Source organism: Schistocerca gregaria, chromosome 3 (genome assembly GCF_023897955.1).
Source record: "Schistocerca gregaria isolate iqSchGreg1 chromosome 3, iqSchGreg1.2, whole genome shotgun sequence".
Classification (NCBI taxonomy): Eukaryota; Metazoa; Arthropoda; class Insecta; order Orthoptera; family Acrididae; genus Schistocerca; species Schistocerca gregaria.
In genome coordinates, this window is record NC_064922.1 from 565,317,242 (window position 1) to 565,336,578 (window position 19,337).

Here is a 19,337-nt window from a genome sequence, read left to right on the forward strand (position 1 = left end):
GCAGTGTTTCTTGATTTCTGAAAAGCATTTGATTCAGTACTGCATCTATGCTTATTGTCAAAAGTTTGATCATATGGGGTCTCAAGTGAAATTTATGATTGGACTAAGGACTTTTCAGTGTGGAGGACACAACAGGTTATCTTGGATGATGCGTCATCATCAGATGTAGAAGTAACTTTGGGTGTGCCCCAGGGAAGTGTGTTTGGACCCTTGTTATATATTAATGATCTTGCACACAATATTAATAGTAAAATTACGCTTTTTCAGATGAGGCAGTTCTCTATAATGAAGTACTATCTGAGAGAAGCTGCATAAATATTCAGTCATATCTTGAAAAGATTTCAACATGGCACAGAGATTGGCAACTTGTTTTAAATGCTGAGAAATCTAAAATTTTCGACTTCACAAAACACAAAAATGGAGTATCCTATAACTATAATATCAATAAGTCTTCTGTTGGAATTGGGCAACTTGTACAAATACCTGGGTGTAATGCTCTGAAGGGATATGAAATGGAATGATCACATAGGTTCAGTCATGGGTAAAGCAGATGATAATATTTGGTTTATTATTAGAATACCGGGGAAGTGCAATCAATCTGCACAGGAGATTGCTTACAAATTACTCGTGTGACCGGTTCTAGAATATTGCTCAAGTGTGTGGGACCCAGACCAGATAGGACTAACAGGGGTTATTGAACGTATACAGAAAAGGGCAACACAAATTGTCATAGATTTGTTTAACCTGAGGGAGAATGCCACAAAGATACTGAAGTAACTGAACTGGCAGGCTCTTGAAGACTATTCCAAGAAAGTCAGTTGATAAAGTTTCAAGAACTGGCTTTAAATGATTTCTCTATGGATATACTACAACCTCCTACGTATTGCTCACGTAGGGATTGTTAGGATAAGATCAGAATAATCATTGCAGACCCAGAGGCAATCAAACAATCATTCTTCCCACATTCCATATGTGAATGGAACAGGAAAAGACCCTAGTAACTGGTAAAATGAGACGTATCCTCTTCCGTGCACCTCATGTTGGTTTGCAGATTATAGTTGTACATGCAGACATAGATAATGAAAAAGATACATAGAAAAGCACATCAAACAATTGGCGTTGCAAAAAATTGAAATTCATGCTAATTGCTGATGATATGTATCTGTGGCATGCCTCTAAATTAGACCTTCAAGTACAAATAAACATCTGGGCAGAAGCTGCTAAAGTATATGTATCATCTTCAGCTGGGAGAGAAGTGAGATAACTGTCAAAGAGATGTGGGCAACCAACATGACAAGTCAAAACAAAGGGAAAACAGGTACACAAGGTCTGTCGTTTCAAATATCTTGGGAGTGTTGTCTCCAATTCTGGTTCTATTGACAAAGTAATCACTTACATACTTCAAGCAATTAGCAAATAGTTAAAAGTGTAATTTGGAGTGAGCGAGGGAGGGAGGGAGGGAAGTTTATGCCAACCCATCAAATAAAATGGAAATACGTGGGGAATGACGATGATGATGACAGGGAATAACAAAAAAACAGGTACAAATTTTCAGGGGACATTCGTCATATATATGCTCATGGGTCCAGGATTGCTTTACGTCAGTGTTACAACTCATTTTCTATAACTTTTCATTATTGTAAGTAAAAAACATGACCACAACATACATATCATATAAAATTCTTTTTTATGTGAAATGTTAAAACAGCTATTCATTAGAATTGATAAAAGCATGAAAACCTGCTGTTGATCAAATCACACATGAGCTGTTGAATTCCTGGGGACTGACTTCCACAATATAGGAACAAAGATTCTTTGTATATTGTGCTGCGGTTCAATACACAGGAAATCCCAACATGCTTTCAGAAAGAAAAACAAAGGGGCTTCAGATCTAGATAACAAAAAGGCCAAGTAACTGGTCCACTTCTCGCCATTCATCTGTTACAGTGAGGGTCAAGGTGGACAGGGGAGGTGTAATGCACACTGCCTCTGCTAGTGAGTTGTGCCAAATGGCAAGCACCTTGAGGAGCTTAGACTTTGTTGGCTGGGTACAGGTTTGGTGAACCCAGGGTTCCTGAGTTGGGGTCACAGCACTGCCAATCCTCTGTAACCATGAACTCTGAGCATTTTTAGTGACCAGAATGTTGCACATCAATTGTTTATTATAAGGAACGGACATCTTTGCGTAACTGCCTGGATCGCAGAGATGACTAAACTTCCTTTAAAAAAGATACCTCTACCTCATCCTCAAGGTGTGCTTCATGCTGATGGTGTGTATGGTTGTTGAGTGAGACAGCCTTTATCAGGGAACAGAACATGCAACACACAAGCTGTTTAATGTTTACCCCGGCAACTGGGACCCTAACTGAGTGGACTCTTATTTCCCTAACTGGTCACTGGATGGAAATGGCTCATGTTTCATAAAACAAAAACCCTCCAGTGGCTTAAGTGGGCTACTGGCTGTATCTACTACCAACCATCGAAGACAACCTGAGAATCTAGTCTCCAGAGCAATCAACAATGATGTTGACATATAAACATTAACATGATACAGTTTTACCAAAACGTGTTTATAATTCTAAAAGGGAAGAAGGAACACTTAAAAAAGCGTCTCCTTTTTATACTCAGAGAGTACTCGAATGTGTAATTAAGTGAAATGACTAAGGAATGGGACATTACCAATAGGAACAAGCTGATACGCTGCCCAAGTGCAGAGGCTAGGGTAATAACCTCTTTTCTCAGAAAAGTATAATTCCCTTCAATCAAGTAATGTGGTCTATTGCCATGATGATATGACACAGATATTAAGCAGTTTCTGATGCAATGGTCTGATAAAGGTGTAACAGATGTATGAACCGTGATGAAGTGCATCAATAGTGGAGTTTCAAAAGACTGGTGCCTTTATTGTAATTTCTGACTTGCCAAAGCTGCCAGAATATGTTAAGGCAGGTCTCCTCCACCTGAAAGAGTGGCCATACATCCCTAACTGCTGTGGTGTTTTACGTGTTAGCAATGTAGCCACCAAACTCTTGCTTACAGAGGGCAGCAATGTGTAGCAAACCAGCCCATGAAGCAGGAGTTACTTGCTTCCTTATAGAATTCTTCATCAATAACTTTGGTGATCACACAGCATGGAATTAAATCTACAGAATATTTCAGGAGCTCCAAGTGATAAAAATAGCCAAATGAGTGCTGTTGCTGAACCATAAAATATATAGTTCCAACAAATCACACACATTCATCTGCTTTGCATGTACAGTACACGCAAAGCCCTCATTACTTTCATTATGGTGAAAAGCAAAACAGTTCTGCATAGTGCCAAGAGCAACAAAGAAGCAGCTACCAAAAAGAGAGTGTTATAAAACACAAAATGAAACATGCCAAAATGCTCTACACAGCCAGTCTCCATCAGGCCATTCTACACTTGGATTGACCAATGAGTTTAAGAAGATCCATCTTATGGAAGTAAGAGAGTATGAACTTTGTTTAAGGGAGGTGAGAAGTACCTCCTCTAAACCATCAACTGCCTTACATTTGCAATCTTGGTCAGAAAAAATACTGTGAACCTGAATGACTCCAGGATTTATGTGGAGTGACAGAAAGTCTTGACACAGGGCATACACTGTGCCTCTGTTTACAAGGAACTCATTTTAAACATGTTCTACAGTATTAATTTATTTTGTTAGCCAGCTTTTGGCTTATAAGGTTGTCATCAGACTTTAACTGAATATAAGCACCAAAGAGGGTACCATACCGTTGAACAACATTGAAAAAGATGCTACCCATGAAGAGTGGGGTACACAGAATAAAAGCCATTTTGTGTGTGTGTGTGTGTGTGTGTGTGTGTGTGAGAGAGAGAGAGAGAGAGAGAGAGAGAGAGAGAGAGAGAGAGAGAGAGAGAGAGAGAGAGAGAGTTAGATAGACGGACAGCTTCATGTTCCATTGTTCATTACGCATAATACTTTTAATGTCATGGAACAAGCCATTTTACATTTACAGATGTGAATTACCTACCCATCACCTTTTACACATTATAATAACAGAGATTATTCTTTTTAACAGTAGGAACAGAAGGAGTTGTCAATGAGAAACTTTTTCACTTTCTTACCAAATTTTACTTTTCTGTCTGACAGACATTTTCTGTCACTGGGGTAAGTGATCAAAAATTTTTGGTGCAGCACTGTGCACACCTTTTCGTTTTAAGACAACCTTAATGTGGAGTAATGAATGTAATTTTTCCTTCTGGTATTGTAATTATGTGCATCACTGATCCTTTTGAACTGAAGTGTATTATTTACAACAAACCTCATGAGGGAATAAACATATTGTGAAGCAGTAGTCAGAATGGCAAGCTCCTTAAACTGATGTCTACAAGACGATTTTGAGTGAGCACCACATATTTTCTTACAGCACGTTTTTGAGCAATGAAGACATTCTTTCTTGAAAATGTTACCACGGGAACATTTTCCGTATGGCATTAGTGAAAGAAAATATGCAAAATATGTTAACTTACTGATCTGACTCTCCCCAATATTTTCAATGATTCTAAGTATAAATGTGGCTGAACTAAACAACGGAAACTTCAGGTAGGAGTATCAACAATACAGGTAAAAGACAAATTGTCGCTTGGCGTAAAGAAGACATGTTAAGTTGCAGACAGGCAAAATTAAATACCCGAGCCATCTGTGTCCTTCCACCCACCACGAGCTTTTCTGAACTGCGCAGATGGGAGTTATCCTTACAACACATTCTCTGCCCCATTAATTATCCCGGCCCCAACCTATGGTAACATACTGTTCGAAAACCCTCCACCCAACAGTTTACATCCCATTTGTCATATCACCACCTCCTTGTTCTGAACTCCCACCCTGTTTATTTGCCACCCTCTACCAACATATCTGCTCATCTTTCCCTGCTCCTCTCCTATTTTGCTCCTTTTTTACCCACCTCTCTGCCCCACAACCTCCTGATGTTGCACCTGTTGGCATTTTAGTCCTTGTACCTCCACCACACAGCGTTCGTCTCTCTTCCCACCCACACACTACTATCCCTTCTCCTTTTCCGTCCCTTCCAGGGTGCTGGTAGCATCCCACGTGATAGTTGCACTCTGATGTAATAGTTGCATTACGGCCCAATATGCTGGAGTTGGCTGTCATGTGCATGAGGTGTGCTTGCTTCTGTGTATGAATGGTTTGTCTCTCTCTTTTACTGATGAAGGCATGGCTTAAGCTTTATGTAAGTGTCCATTAATTGGGCCTGTCTGCAACTTAATGTGTTTTGGCTCAACTAAGTTATTTTAGGGGTTCCAAAATTTGCTTCCTCCAGTTTAAATTCTCATCAATATGAACACTTAAGAATTTTGAAGTTTCCATCCTATTTATTACTTCTTACCATGTGTTACACTTACCATTGGTGCAGTACCCCTGGATGCGAAGAACTGAACATGTTTTGTCTTTTTAAAATGGAGGGTGAGACCTTTCACAGAAAACCAGTCATTGATACCTTTAAGAACATTTTTCACCATTTCTTGTGTTACTGTATGAACGTTGGAATTGATTACAATACTATTATTGTCTCCTATTGCTTGCTGTATATCAGATGGAAGATCATTTAATGGTTGGCTACACAATTAATCCCATAAAACTTCAAATTATCAAAGAGAGTACTATGATTCACACAGTCACATGCCTTACGCAGGTTGCAGAAAATACCAACCATTTTATTATTTAATGCTTGTAAAATTTGGAGAGTGAACATGTATGTGGCATTTTCAGTAGAGCAACTCCTCTGAAATCCAAACTGTGATTTGCTGAGGACATTATTGTCACTAAGAGGAGATGCAATTTTCGACATATTTTAGTCTGTCTGGAAAACTACTTTGAGTTAGCAATGCCTTACACATTCCAGATAACATTGGGCTTATTATATGGGAACAAATCTCAAGTACTCTATTGGAAACACCATGAAAACCAGATGAGCTTTTATTTTTGAGAGACTGTATAATTTTCTTAATTTTAGAAGGAGAAGTTGGTAATACACTCATAAGACTGAATTTTACAAGAGGTACTTTTTTATTTGCTAACTGTGACTCATTGTTTATAGCCCTTCCATTCAGTTCAATAGAGTTGTCATCCAGTTCTGTGGCTGGTTGCCCTGCTGCTTGTTTTACTGCATACTATATAGCCTAAGTCAGTTGTGGAAATTACTGATTTCTAACATTATGTGCATGTTCCTTGACCTTGAAATAATTTTTCTGAGAAATCTCGAGTAGTTTTTGCAGTGTTCAACTACCTGTACTTGCCAACAGATACATTTACTTGATCTTTTTTAGACTGTTCTTAAAAATATCTGTCCTGAAGTCATCAATTATTCTACCTGATTTCCACTGAGGAATATTCATACCATCAGGCACTAAGCTATTTGTCCTAATTAACTGTGCATCATGATAAGAGAGAGCATTTGTAACTGGGCAAATAATTATTTTCATGCTTTGAGCTTCATCAAAGGAAACATTATCACGTAGGGTCACACTGTCTCTATCCACCTGTGCTGGAATGTTAATTACTGAGATAAAATTGTAGGATCCAAATAAGGTTCCAGATCTTTTTCCAATCGGATTTCTTTAGAGAATCCACAATGAAATCACCACTATCAACTGCTTGTTGGTCTATATACAATTACAATTAAAAGTGAATTATTTTTCAATATTCATTCACAAGCACACACTTCTGTGTGCTGATGACTACAAAATATACTTGTCTCAATGTTTTTGAACTTGTGCTCTGTCTTAATATATGCAGCCACTCCTCCTTTTCAAATATTAGTTCTGCATGAGTAAGCTGCTAGAGTTTAATCTTTTATACGTAACTTATCTAACACTGTGGTTATGTGGTGTTCAGATGGGCACAGGATGCCAGTTTTTTCAGAGCTCTCTAAATTTTCCAAGCAAGAACATCATCTACCCTGTTACTCAGTCCTATAATATTTTGAAGAAATATGGTAGCCTTAGTTTTCTGTGCATTATTAAGCATTCCATGGGGGTGGTTCTGTTATTTCATATTCTTTCACAACAGTGTGCCTGATTCTGACGAGGTTGTAACAATTTAATAGCCTACATAAAATTTTTAATTAAAACAACATTCACAATAACACAAAATAAATACAAGACAAGAGTACTAACATAAGCTGGAAGAGGTATTATAAATGGGAGGTAATGTAGAACACAGCGCAAGATAGAACTGACAATTGTAACAGGAAATGCACAAGCTTGAAGAATTTCACTTACTGTATGAAAGATATAGATAGTATAAAACAAGAGAAAATATGGAGAATACAATCACTATAAAATTTAAAAAAATGCAAGAAAAATTGAGGAACAGAATGAGACTGACAGTGTGGGAATAATAAGAACAAATGTGAGGATTACATAATGTACAGAAGAGGAGAAGTATTGAGCTGTGTCTGGTTATTTAATATTAAATCAGGACTGTAGGACAGATGTTTTACTGATTTCCAGGGTTTCAAAACATTAAGTGTTTGCCCCTTGTTTGCTAAATGGGGGATATTGGGCTATGGATGGTAGCTGTGGCTGTCATTCAGTACATGCTCAGCAAATGTGGAGTCAAAATTTTACTACCTCCAGCTGCATTCATGTTAAGCCCAGTCTAGTTTCCATGACTCTGCCTGATTGAGCAATATAAAGCTTATCAAGCTCAGGGCAAGTAATTTTGTATACTATACTACTGGTTAGTCACTAGGTCTTATTTTTGTATTGATGAGGTGTTCCTCACATAGCATGATATCCAATAGATGCTGATACCAAATTATATCACCTTTCACTTACTGCTTTCCCTCCCTTGTTGTCACTCGTCTTCCTCTTTGCCCCTTCCTTCTCCTCCTCCTGAATTTCCTTCCACCCACACTACATCGAGCACAATGTCTCTCCACAGTCAGGCTCCAGAACCAAGGGAACCGAGGGAAAATATTGTCCAAAATCTTAGAGACATTTCAGTCATGTTTATGTGGCTATTGAGTGCTCGACACCTGAATCGCTTGGTTACTCTTACTACTCCCACTATTTGTATCATAACGAGGACTTTCTGGTATCATTTTAGAAAGTCAAAATGATGCACCACATATTTCACAAACACCTATAGCTACAGACTTGTCCAAAATGACCGAACCCACTTATCCTATGTTTAAAACAAACTGGACTTAGGTTAACACCACAGAAGCGTATGCATACAGGCACAAATGAGAAGGGGGGGGGGGGAGAGAGAGAGAGAGAGAGAGAGAGAGAGAGAGAGAGAGAGAGAGAGAGAGAGAGAGAGAGAGGAAACGAGGTGGGCGTCGGTGCAGCATACAAGACTGAAGCATTGACATTGGCACCCGGTAGAGATTCTTCCTGCACCCCCCCCCCCCCCCCCCCCACCAAGCACTTAGATCTCTTATAATTTGTGTTCTCAACTACCTGTCCTCTTTTCAAAATGCTAACTAAGTACATTTTATTTTTAAGTCTTTAACTTTTAGCTTATTATTTTCAGTGTATTTCAACAACTTTAGTATAATCCTCCTTTTGTTCCGATTCTTAGAGGATGATACATGAGATAAACTACACCTCTAAAGCTGCAACTTGTTAGAATTGTGAAAATATAGGCCAGCTTTCTTACCTGCCAAACCAATCCTTACGATCTAGATTACGCCCACAAAACTGTAAAATTACTTCATCACGACACGTTGCAAGCTCTTCAACAGATACTATTAACTGTCCCCGTGTGTAAGATGGACGATGAAGCTGCAAAGCTAAGCGACCAGCAGATACTACCTGTAAAAATAAAGACACAAAGTTTTCTTCCAGTTGTGCCAATAACAAATAGAACTAACGCCATATAAAATAGCAAATAAAGAAACAAAGTTTTCTTCCAGTTGTGTGAATAACAGACAGAACTAAATCCATATAAAATAACAAATAGATTTCCTTTGTAAGCATCATGTTTTACATATGAATATTACATTTTTCTTTCAGTTAACTCATTAAACAAATATCATTATGGTATCTACTCTGCCACAGCATGAGAAGTTCACATAGGCTAAACCATATTTTAGCACATCCTTTCTCCCAAGGATGCTACTACAGAAAGGGATCCACAGGAGTCTCTTAGGAACTTGGAAATTAGGAAAAAGCTACTGCAGATATAAGCTTCAAGTCAATCCGCGAGACAACGGTCCAATTTTGAGTCCCAGTCTTGTTCACATGGAGTTTCAGTATAAGTTATTTCTAACCTTTGTCCTTCAGAACTTTTCGAACTATACCATTGCAAGGTGGGAAACTGGGAAAGACATAGCAAGGTTGAGATGGTGATAGAACAAGAGGGAAGTTGCAAGTGTGACATCAAAACTTACTATAAGTTTTTCACTTAAAACTCTCTACTTGGTTGGACCTTTTCCCTGTCCTGATCACAGATTCAAGGTTATTTTTCACTTTCTCATTTTTTCATTCAATATTAACACTAAATTTTTTCAAGGTATTGTGTTATAAAGTAGACAGTACCACATAACTCAATTCACCAACATTGTACTTACTTATGATACCTGACAAAAAATTGTAGATGTACCCTTAAAATCATCATACAGAGAAATGAATTAATCTTGATGACTGTGGATACAGATTTCCATTTTCTAAACTTTGTCTTACGTGTGGGTTATTTGATAGACATTAAATATGGTGTTGAAAGAATGCTTGTTCTCCTGAGTTATTATCAATTCCAAGCTGTAGAGTAGAATGGATGTTCCAATGTGCTTTTGCACACACTACTGCATGTTCAAATCTTGTATAATAAGAAAGTGGTTTGACATATTTTGGTGGAAAACAAGGATATCCTGATCTGATAAGACCAGAAAAAATGGACTTCTATTACAGCAGTTTGTCAGAATATGCTGGGAAACAGAAATATTTTTCTTCTTAATCTTGACTTCCAAGAAGATTACAGTTTAACATCTCAACATCATTGCTGCAATGGATGACTGAGTTCTACTTCAGTTGAATAAGAACATAGAAGAAATCGGCCATATTTTTTTCCTTGGAAAACACAGTGAGCTTTTGCATAATGAACCACATGCAGCCTAAATTTCAACAGCCACGATGGGATTTGGAACCTATTCTTCAGTTCAAAGATGCTGTTTCATGTGCGCCTGAAAGTGAATTATATGTATATTACATGTAACGACAATTTATCCGCAACTGTGAATTTCTGTCACTGACCAAAACAGAACAATGTCTATGTACACTACTGGGTAATTCAGACTAAAATAGATGCACAATCAGTAGTCTTTTAACACGTCTCAGGCAAAATGAAGTTGTAGTACCTCAAACATCGAATTCACTGGGCACGAAACAAACTGTTGGTACAAGTTTCCTGTTACACATATTTGTGGCCAATGAAATGATTCGGCTCACTGTTATGGTAGTGTAATATACTATATATATAATATCTAGCTTCCAACAGTCCTGCACATTCAATAACCTTGTATTGTTTCATACATACTGGATATTTCCGACACATTTGGTGGCACTCAGTAGCACTTTGTAGTGGTCAACAATTTTGACCCATGTAGTGCCAGCAATTGTTTGCCAGATAGCTTCTGTCATGCACAAATCATCTATGTGATTAAAAAGTGTGTTTTCAAGTGTAATCACAATTAATGCTCTTCTATACCATGATTACAGCAGTGCTGAGTATTGTTGCGGGAATGTTTTCTTAACCAAACATCTCTCAAAACAAATTAACATGAAATATAGGCATGTTACACTTATGATACAACAAAAGCTTGACATCTTTATTTGGGGAGAGAAAGATGAGAACAGAAATAAGACAATGGGAGAATATAAGGTTGGTTCTAGGCCCTTTTCTATTCATTTTTTTCCCCCCACGGCGAGCTTCAAAGGTTTGCATCACAAACTGTTGCAGTAAAAGAAATTGAATAATGAAAAACCAAGTGGGAAAGTGCTGGTAGATAGGCACAATTAAAAAAAACACACAAACACACATACAAAATTTTGAGCTTTCGCAACCCACGGATGCTTCGTCAGGAAAGAGAGAAGGAGAGGGAGAGAGGGAAAGATGAAAGGATGTGGATTTTAAGGGAGAGGGTAAGGAGTCATTCCAATACCGGGAGCGGGAAGACTTACCTTAGGGGGAAAAAAGGAAAGGTATACACTCGCGCGCACGCACACACACACACACACACACACACACACACCACACACACACACACACACACACACACACGTACCCATCCACACATATACAGACACAAGCAGACATATTTAAAGGCAAAGAGTTTGGGCAGAGATGTCAGTCGAGGCGGAAATGCAGAGGCAAAAATGATGATGAATGACAGGTGAGGTATGAGTGGCGGCAACTTGAAATTAATGGAAATTGAGGCCTGGTGGATAACGGGAAGAGAGGATATATTGAAGGGCTAGTTCCCATCTTCGGAGTTCAAATAGGTTGGTGTTAGTGGGAAGTATCCAGATAACCCGGACGGTGTAACACTGTGCCAAGATGTGCTGGCCGTGCACCAAGGCATGTTTAGCCACAGGGTGATCCACATTACCAACAAACACTGTCTGCCTGTGCCCATTCATGCGAATTGACAGTTTGTTGCTGGTCATTCCCACATAGAAAGCGTCACAGTGTAGGCAGGTCAGTTGGTAAATCACATGGGCGCTTTCGCACGTGGCTCTGCCTTTGATCGTGTACACCTTCCGGGTTATAGGACTGGAGTAGATGGTGGTGGGAGGGTGCATGGGACAGGTTTTACACTGGGGGCTGTTACAAGGGTAGGAGACAGAGGGTAGGGAAGGTGGTTTGGGGATTTCATAGGGATGAGCCAAGAGGTTACGAAGGTTAGGTGGACGGCGGAAAAACACTCTTGGTGGAGTGGAGAGGATTTCATGAAGGATGGATCTCATTTCAGGGCAGGATTTGAGGAAGTCGTATCCCTGCTGGAGAGCCACATTCAGAGTCTGATCCAGTCCAGGGAAGTATCCTGTCACTAGTGGGGCACTTTTGGGGTTCTTCTGTGAGAGGTTCTGGGTTTGAGGGGATGAGGAAGTGGCTCTGGTTATTTGCTTCTGTACCAGGTCGGGGCGGTAGTTGCGGGATGCGAAAGCTGATTTCAGGTTATCGGTGTAATGGTTCAGTGGTTCCGGACTGGAGCAGATTCGTTTGCCACAAAGACCTAGACTGTAGAAAATCCTGGAGTTGTTCTTCACTGTGAGTCCAGATCATGAAGATGTCATCAATAAATCTGTACCAAACTTTGGGTTGGCAGGCTTGGGTAACCAAGAAGCCTTCCTCTAAGTGACCCATAAATAGGTTGGCATACGAGGGGGCCATCCTGGCACCCACGGCTGTTCCCTTTAATTGTTGGTATGTCTGGCCTTCGAAAGTGAAGTTGTGGGTCAGGATGAAGCTGGATAAGGTGATGAGGAAAGAGGTTTTAGGCAGGGTGGCAGGTGATCGGCATGGAAGGAAGTGTTCCATTGCAGCGAGGCCCTGGACGTGTGGGATATTTGTGTATAGGGAAGTGGCATCAATGGTTACAAGGATGGTTTCTGTGGGTAACAGTCTGGATAAGGATTCCAAGCGTTCGAGAAAGTGGTTGGTGTCTTTGATGAAGGATGGGAGACTGCATGTAATGGGTTGAAGGTGTTGATCTATGTAGGCAGAGATACGTTCTGTGGGGGCTTGGTAACCAGCTACAATGGGGCGGCCGGGATGTTTGGGTTCAACCCATTACATGCAGTCTCCCATCCTTCATCAAAGACACCAACCACTTTCTCGAACGCTTGGAATCCTTACCCAGTCTGTTACCCCCGGAAACCATTGATGCCACTTCCCTATACACAAATATCCCGCATGTCCAGGGCCTCGCTGCAATGGAGCACTTCCTTTCACGCCGATCACCTGCCACCCTACCTAAAACCTCTTTCCTCATCACCTTAGCCAACTTCATCCTGACACACAACTTCTTCACTTTCGAAGGCCAGACATACCAACAATTAAAGGGAACAGCCATGGGTACCAGGATGGCCCCCTCGTATGCCAACCTATTTATGGGTCGCTTAGAGGAAGCCTTCTTGTTTACCCAAGCCTGCCAACCCAAAGTTTGGTACAGATTTATTGAATAAACGTTCCTGATCTGGACTCACAGTGAAGAACCACTCCAGAATTTCCTCTCCAACCTCAACTCCTTTAGTTCCATCAGATTCACCTGGTCCTTCTCCAAATCCCATGCCACTTTCCTTGATGTTGACCTCTATCTGTCCAATGGCCAGATTCACACATCCGTCCATACTAAACCCACCAACAAGCAACAGTACCTCCATTATGACAGCTGCCACCCATTCCATATCAAACGGTCCCTTCCCTACAGCCTAGGCCTTCGTGGCAAACGAATCTGCTCTAGTCCTGAATACCTGAACCACTACACCAAAAACCTGAAAACAGCTTTCGCATCCTGCAACTACCTTCCCGACCTGGTACAGAAACAAATAACCAGAGCCACTTCCTCATCCACTCAAACCCAGAACCTCTCACAGAAGGACCCCAAAAGGACAGGATACTTCCCGGGACTGGATCAGAATCGGGATGTGGCTTTCCAGCAGGGATACGACTTCCTCAAATCCTGCCCTGAAATGAGATCCATCCTTCATGAAATCCTCCCCACTCCACCAAGAGTGTCTTTCCGGAGTGTCTTTCCGCCATCCACCTAACCTTCGTAACCTCTTGGTTCATCCTTATGAAATCCCCAAACCACCTTCCCTACCCTCTGGCTCCTATCCTTGTAACTGCCCCCAGTGTAAAACCTGTCCCATGAACCCTCCCACCACCATCTACTCCAGTCCTGTAACCCGGAAGGTGTACATGATCAAAGGCAGAGCCCCGTGTGAAAGCACCCACATGATTTACCAACTGACCTGCCTACACTGTGACGCTTTCTATGTGGGAATGACCAGCAACAAACTGTCCATTCGCATGAATGGACACAGGCAGACAGTGTTTGTTGGTAATGAGGATCACCCTGTGGCTAAACATGCCTTGGTGCACGGCCAGCACATCTTGGCACAGTGTTACACTGTCCAGGTTATTTGAATACTTCCCACCAACACCAACCTATCCGAACTCCGGTGAAGGGAACTTGCCCTTCAATATATCCTCTCTTCTCGTTATCCACCAGGCCTCAATCTCCGCTAATTTCTAGTTACCCCCACTCATACCTCACCTGTCATTCATCATCATCATCTTTGCCTCCACACTTCCGCCACGACTGACATCTCTGCCCAAACTCTTTGCCTTTAAATATGTCTGCTTGTGTCTGTGTATGTATGGATGGATATGTGTGTGTGTGTGTGTGTGTGTGTGTGTGTGTGTGTGTGTGTGTGTGTGTGTGTGTGTGTGTGTGTGCGTGTGTGTGTGTGTGTGTCTACGCGAGTATATACCTATCTTTTTTCCCCCCTAAGGTAAGTCTTTCCGCTCCTGGGATTGGAATGACTCCTTACCCTCTCCCTTAAAACCCACATCCTTTCATCGTTCTCTCTTCTTCCCTCTTTCCTTCGAAAGCTCGAAATTTTGTGTGTGTGTTTGTGTGTAATTTTATTGTGCCTATCTACCAGCACTTTCTCGCTTGGTAAGTCATGGAATCTTTGTTTTTAATATATTTTTCCATGTGGAATGTTTCTTTCTATTTTATGAATAATGAAAAACTTTGACTAAGTCCAAACTAGATCAGTTGGATGAAATTTTGTACATGTGTATCTATGCCATAAGGTCTGAAGTAAAACTTTTAACTGGGCCTATGATTACAGAAAAATGCAAACAGTTCTGTGATGATATAGGGTTGTCAGAAACTGAATGTATGTTCTTTTGGTTCGCTATACCAATTCAAAACTCATTAGGAAAATCAGAAGCTTAGTGTAAGGGGGGAGTTTTGATCAGAAGATTAAAATTCAGCTACAGAACATACAGACACTTTTTTGCAACATGGTTAAACACCATAACTTAGCTGCTAGTCAAGTCTACAATGCTGATAAATAAAATAAAAAATTAACATTAAAGATGCTATTTTGATACCACTTTAGCATGGAATAAAATTAAGCCTGCTACTCTTCCGAAGCCATGGTGAAAACTCTGGCCAAAAGCCTATGACGAAGAAACAGACTCCACCAAAATATGTACTTTGCTGCGAGATGTAGTTTTGGACTGGATAGAAATTGACAATAAAGAACCTGTAGTCAAAGAAATATCAGACTGACTGGTAGTAGAAAGGGTGATAGGGCCACAACAAGAATTTCCATCAGCAGATATCGAATCTGACTATAAATAATGGGTCTGATGCAACAAATCAGTGTGCCATTTTAACACACTATGACACCCCAGGTGGTAAAAGCACATATTACATCTGGTTTGTTGAGTTATACTCTTATTCTTCATTGGATTCATTATTAGTGGTTGATGTTCTTACTGTAGCCCTATCAGACTTTCTACTATCAGTTATCTGATATTTCTTTGAATACAGATTCTCTTTTGTCAATGTCTATCCAGTCCAAAACTCCACTCCCGCCAAAGTTCTTATTTCAATTTGAGCAACAGTTTAAAACACACACACACACACACACACACACACACACACACACACACACACACACACACACACACACACACCGCTAATAGTGCCACTGTGAGGATACAAATCAGGTTTGTTTTAAATGCACACTGTGACGGTCATGAGCATTAGTTACCTTTTACATTAGACATGGTGAGTTGATGTTAGTAAAGAATGCCTTTAAGGCAACGAAGATCCCATTATCAACACTTCACCGAGTTTGGACAAGGTCGTGTAATAAGGCTATGAGAACCTGGATGTTCCTTCTGCGACACTGCAGAAAGACTTGGCATGAATGTAGACACTGAACATGATTGCTGGCAGTGGTGGTCATGAGAATGTATGGTTGCAAGAAGACTGGGCTCTGGCACATGGCACTATCTAGAGGGAAGACAGTCCATGTTCAGAGTATGACTCTAGTGCATCATACTGCATTAACAGTAGCAATCTGAACAGCAGTTGGCACAACACTGACACAATGAACTCTTACACACTGGTTACTTCAATGAAAGCTCTGCGCCAGATGCCCTGTAGCATGAATTCCACTAAACCCAAACCATGGTTTCAGTGATGTCATATGAGAGCTCATTGGAGGTCAGCTAGGAGGTCTGCTACTTTTTATGAGGAAATCTAGTTCTGACTCAGTGCCAGTGATGCCATGTTTTAGTTAGGAGGAGGTCAGTTGAGGGACTGTAACCAACCTGTCTGTATTCTAGAAACACTGGACCAACACTTGGAATTATGGTTTCACTGTGGTTATCCCATGCATCCTTGCTACAAATTTTTCTATGAAACTGGTGATTTGACCTGTTGTGCTACCATTTATGAAATGCATTCCAGGGAGCATTTTCTGACAGGATAATGTTCCCCCACATACCACAGTTGTAACCCAGCATGTTCTACAGAGTGCCCACAAGTTCTCTTGGGCCACTCGATCATCAGATCTGTCTTCAATCGAGCACATGTGGGACATCGTGGGAGACAACTTCAGCATCATCCTCAAACAGCATTAACTGTCCCTGTATTGATCGACCAAGTGCAACAAGCAAGGAACTCCATCCCACAACCTGACATCCAGCACCTGTACAACACAATGAAAGCCCATCTGCATACTTGCATTCAACATTCTGTGGTTACAATGCTTATTAATGTACCAGCATTTCATATCTGCAAGGCTTATCTCACAATTATATCAACCTGTGATCTTGCAATGATAATGTTTTAAATATGTTCCCTAGACAAATGTATTCCCAAAATTTCATTACTCTATATTAATTAATTCAGTAAAAGACGTCACCTCTCCAGAACTGTGCATCGTACAATCGTATATTTTTGTATGCACATTCAGAGGCTTATGTGGATACTGTTTGCTAAGTGTGTTGTGAACAGAAGTCACAGCAAAGAAATAACAAAATTAAGTGTCATGCATGATGCAGCAGTTTTACTTCATGAACAGCGAAAATGTAATAAGTGCTAAACATTTTCCATTTCATCATTTTGTGGGGGCTGTCAGCGAGAAAAAGTTTCATAGAGGGCTGAAATTATGTTTAAAGTTTTAGAGGGAAACATTCCACATGGGAAAAATTAATCTAAAAACAAAGATGATGTAACTTGCCAAACGAAAGCGCTAGCATGTTGAGAGACACACAAACATACACACAAAATTCAAGCTCTTGCAACCAACGGTCGTTTCATTAGGAAAGAGGGAAGGAGAGGGAAAGACGAAAGGATGTGGGTTTTAAGGGAGAGGGTAAGGAGTCATTCTAATCCCGGGAGCGGAAATACTTACCTTAGGGGGAAAAAAGAACAGGTAAACACACACACACACACACACACACACACACACACACACACACACACACACACACACACACACACACCAAACCGCACATACACAGACACAAGCAGACATTTGTAAAGGCAACGAGTTTGGGCAGAGATGTCAGTCGAGGCGGAAGTACAGAGGCAAAGATGATGTTGAATGACAGGTGAGGTATGAGCGGCGGCAACTTGAAATTAGCGGAGGTCGAGGCCTGGTGGGTAATGGGAAGAGTGGATATACTGAAGGGCAAGTTCCCATCTCCGCAGTTCTGACAGGTTGGTGTTAGTGGGAAGTATCCAGATAACCCGGACGGTGTAACACTGTGCCAAGATGTGCTGGCTGTGTACCAAGGCATGTTTAGCCACAGGGTGATCCTCATTACCAACAAACACTGTCTGCCTGTGACCATTCATGTGAATGGACACATAGTTGCTGGTCATTCCCATATAGAAAGCTTCAAGTTGGTAAATCATGTGGGTGCTTTCACACGTGGCTCTGCCTTTGATCGTGTACACCTTCTGGGTTACAGGACTGGAGTAGGTGGTGGTGGGAAGGTGCATAGGACAGGTTTTACATGGGGGGCGGCTACAAGGGTAGGAGCCAGAGGGTAGGGAAGGTGGTTTGGGGATTTTATAGGGATGAACCAAGAGGTTACGAAGGTTAGGTGGACGGCAGAAAGACACTCTTGGTGGAGTGGGGAGGATTTCATGAAGGATGGATCTCATTTCGGGGCAGGATTTGAGGAAGTCGTATCCCTGCTAGAGAGCCACATTCAGAGTCTGATCCAGTCCCGGAAAGTATCCTGTCACAAGGGGGGCACTTTTGGGGTTCTTCTGTGGGAGGTTCTGGGTTTGAGAGGATGAGGAAGTGGCTCTGGTTATTTGCTTCTGTACCAGGTCAGGAGGGTAGTTGCGGGATGCGAAAGCTGTTTTCAGGTTGTTGGTGTAATGGTTCAGGGGTTCCGGACTGGAGGAGATTCATTTGCCACAAAGTCCTAGGCTGTAGGGAAGGGACCATTTGATGTGGAATGGGTGGCAGCTGTCATAATGGAGATACTGTTGCTTGTTGGTGGGTTTGATGCGGATGGATGTGTGAAGCTGGCCATTGGACAGATGGAGGTCAACGTCAAGGAAAGTGGCATACGATTTGACCAGGTGAATCTGATGGAACCAAAGGAGTTGAGGTTGGAGAGGAAATTCTGGAGTTGTTCTTCACTGTGAGTCCAGATCATGAAGATGTCATTAATAAATCTGTACCAAACTTTGGGTTGGCAGGCTTGGGTAATCAAGAAGCCTTCCTCTAACCGACTCATAAATAGGTTGGCGTACGAGGGGGCCATCCTGGCACCCATGGCTGTTCCCTGTAATTGTTGGTATGTCTGGCCTTCGAAAGTGAAGAAGTTGTGAGTCAGGGTGAAGCTGGCTAAGGTAATGAGGAAAGAGGTTTTAGGTAGGGTGGCAGGTGATCGGCGTGAAAAGAAGTGCTCCATTGCAGCGAGGCCCTGGACGTGCAGGATATTTGTGTATAGGGAAGTGGCGTCAATGGTTACAAGGATGGTTTCTGGGGGTAACAGATTGGGTAAGGATTCCAGGCGTTCGAGAAAGTGGTTGGTGTCTTTGATGAAGGATGAGAGACTGCATGTCCCCACTCCCCCAAGAGTGTCTTTCCGCCGTCCACCTAACCTTCGTAACTTCTTGGTTCATCCCTATGAAATCCCCAAACCAACTTCCCTACCCTTTGGCTCCTACCCTTGTAACCGCCCCCGATGTAAAACTTGGGCCAGGAAAGAGCTGGCAGTCGACTAAGCATGATACGGGGAGACAGGGGAGTGTGAGTGTGTGTGTGT

At 41.4% G+C, this 19,337-nt stretch overlaps 1 protein-coding gene across 1 annotated transcript in view; it reads right to left on the bottom strand.

The window, feature by feature from the left end:
• The window catches only part of LOC126356066 (copine-8-like), a 193,129-nt gene that overhangs the window by 101,066 nt on the left and 72,726 nt on the right, over positions 1-19,337 (bottom strand). Inside the window, exon 5 of the mRNA XM_050006765.1 lies at positions 8,670-8,824. Within this exon, the coding sequence (XP_049862722.1) occupies positions 8,670-8,824 (155 nt within the window). The remainder of the gene's footprint in view (positions 1-8,669; positions 8,825-19,337) is intronic.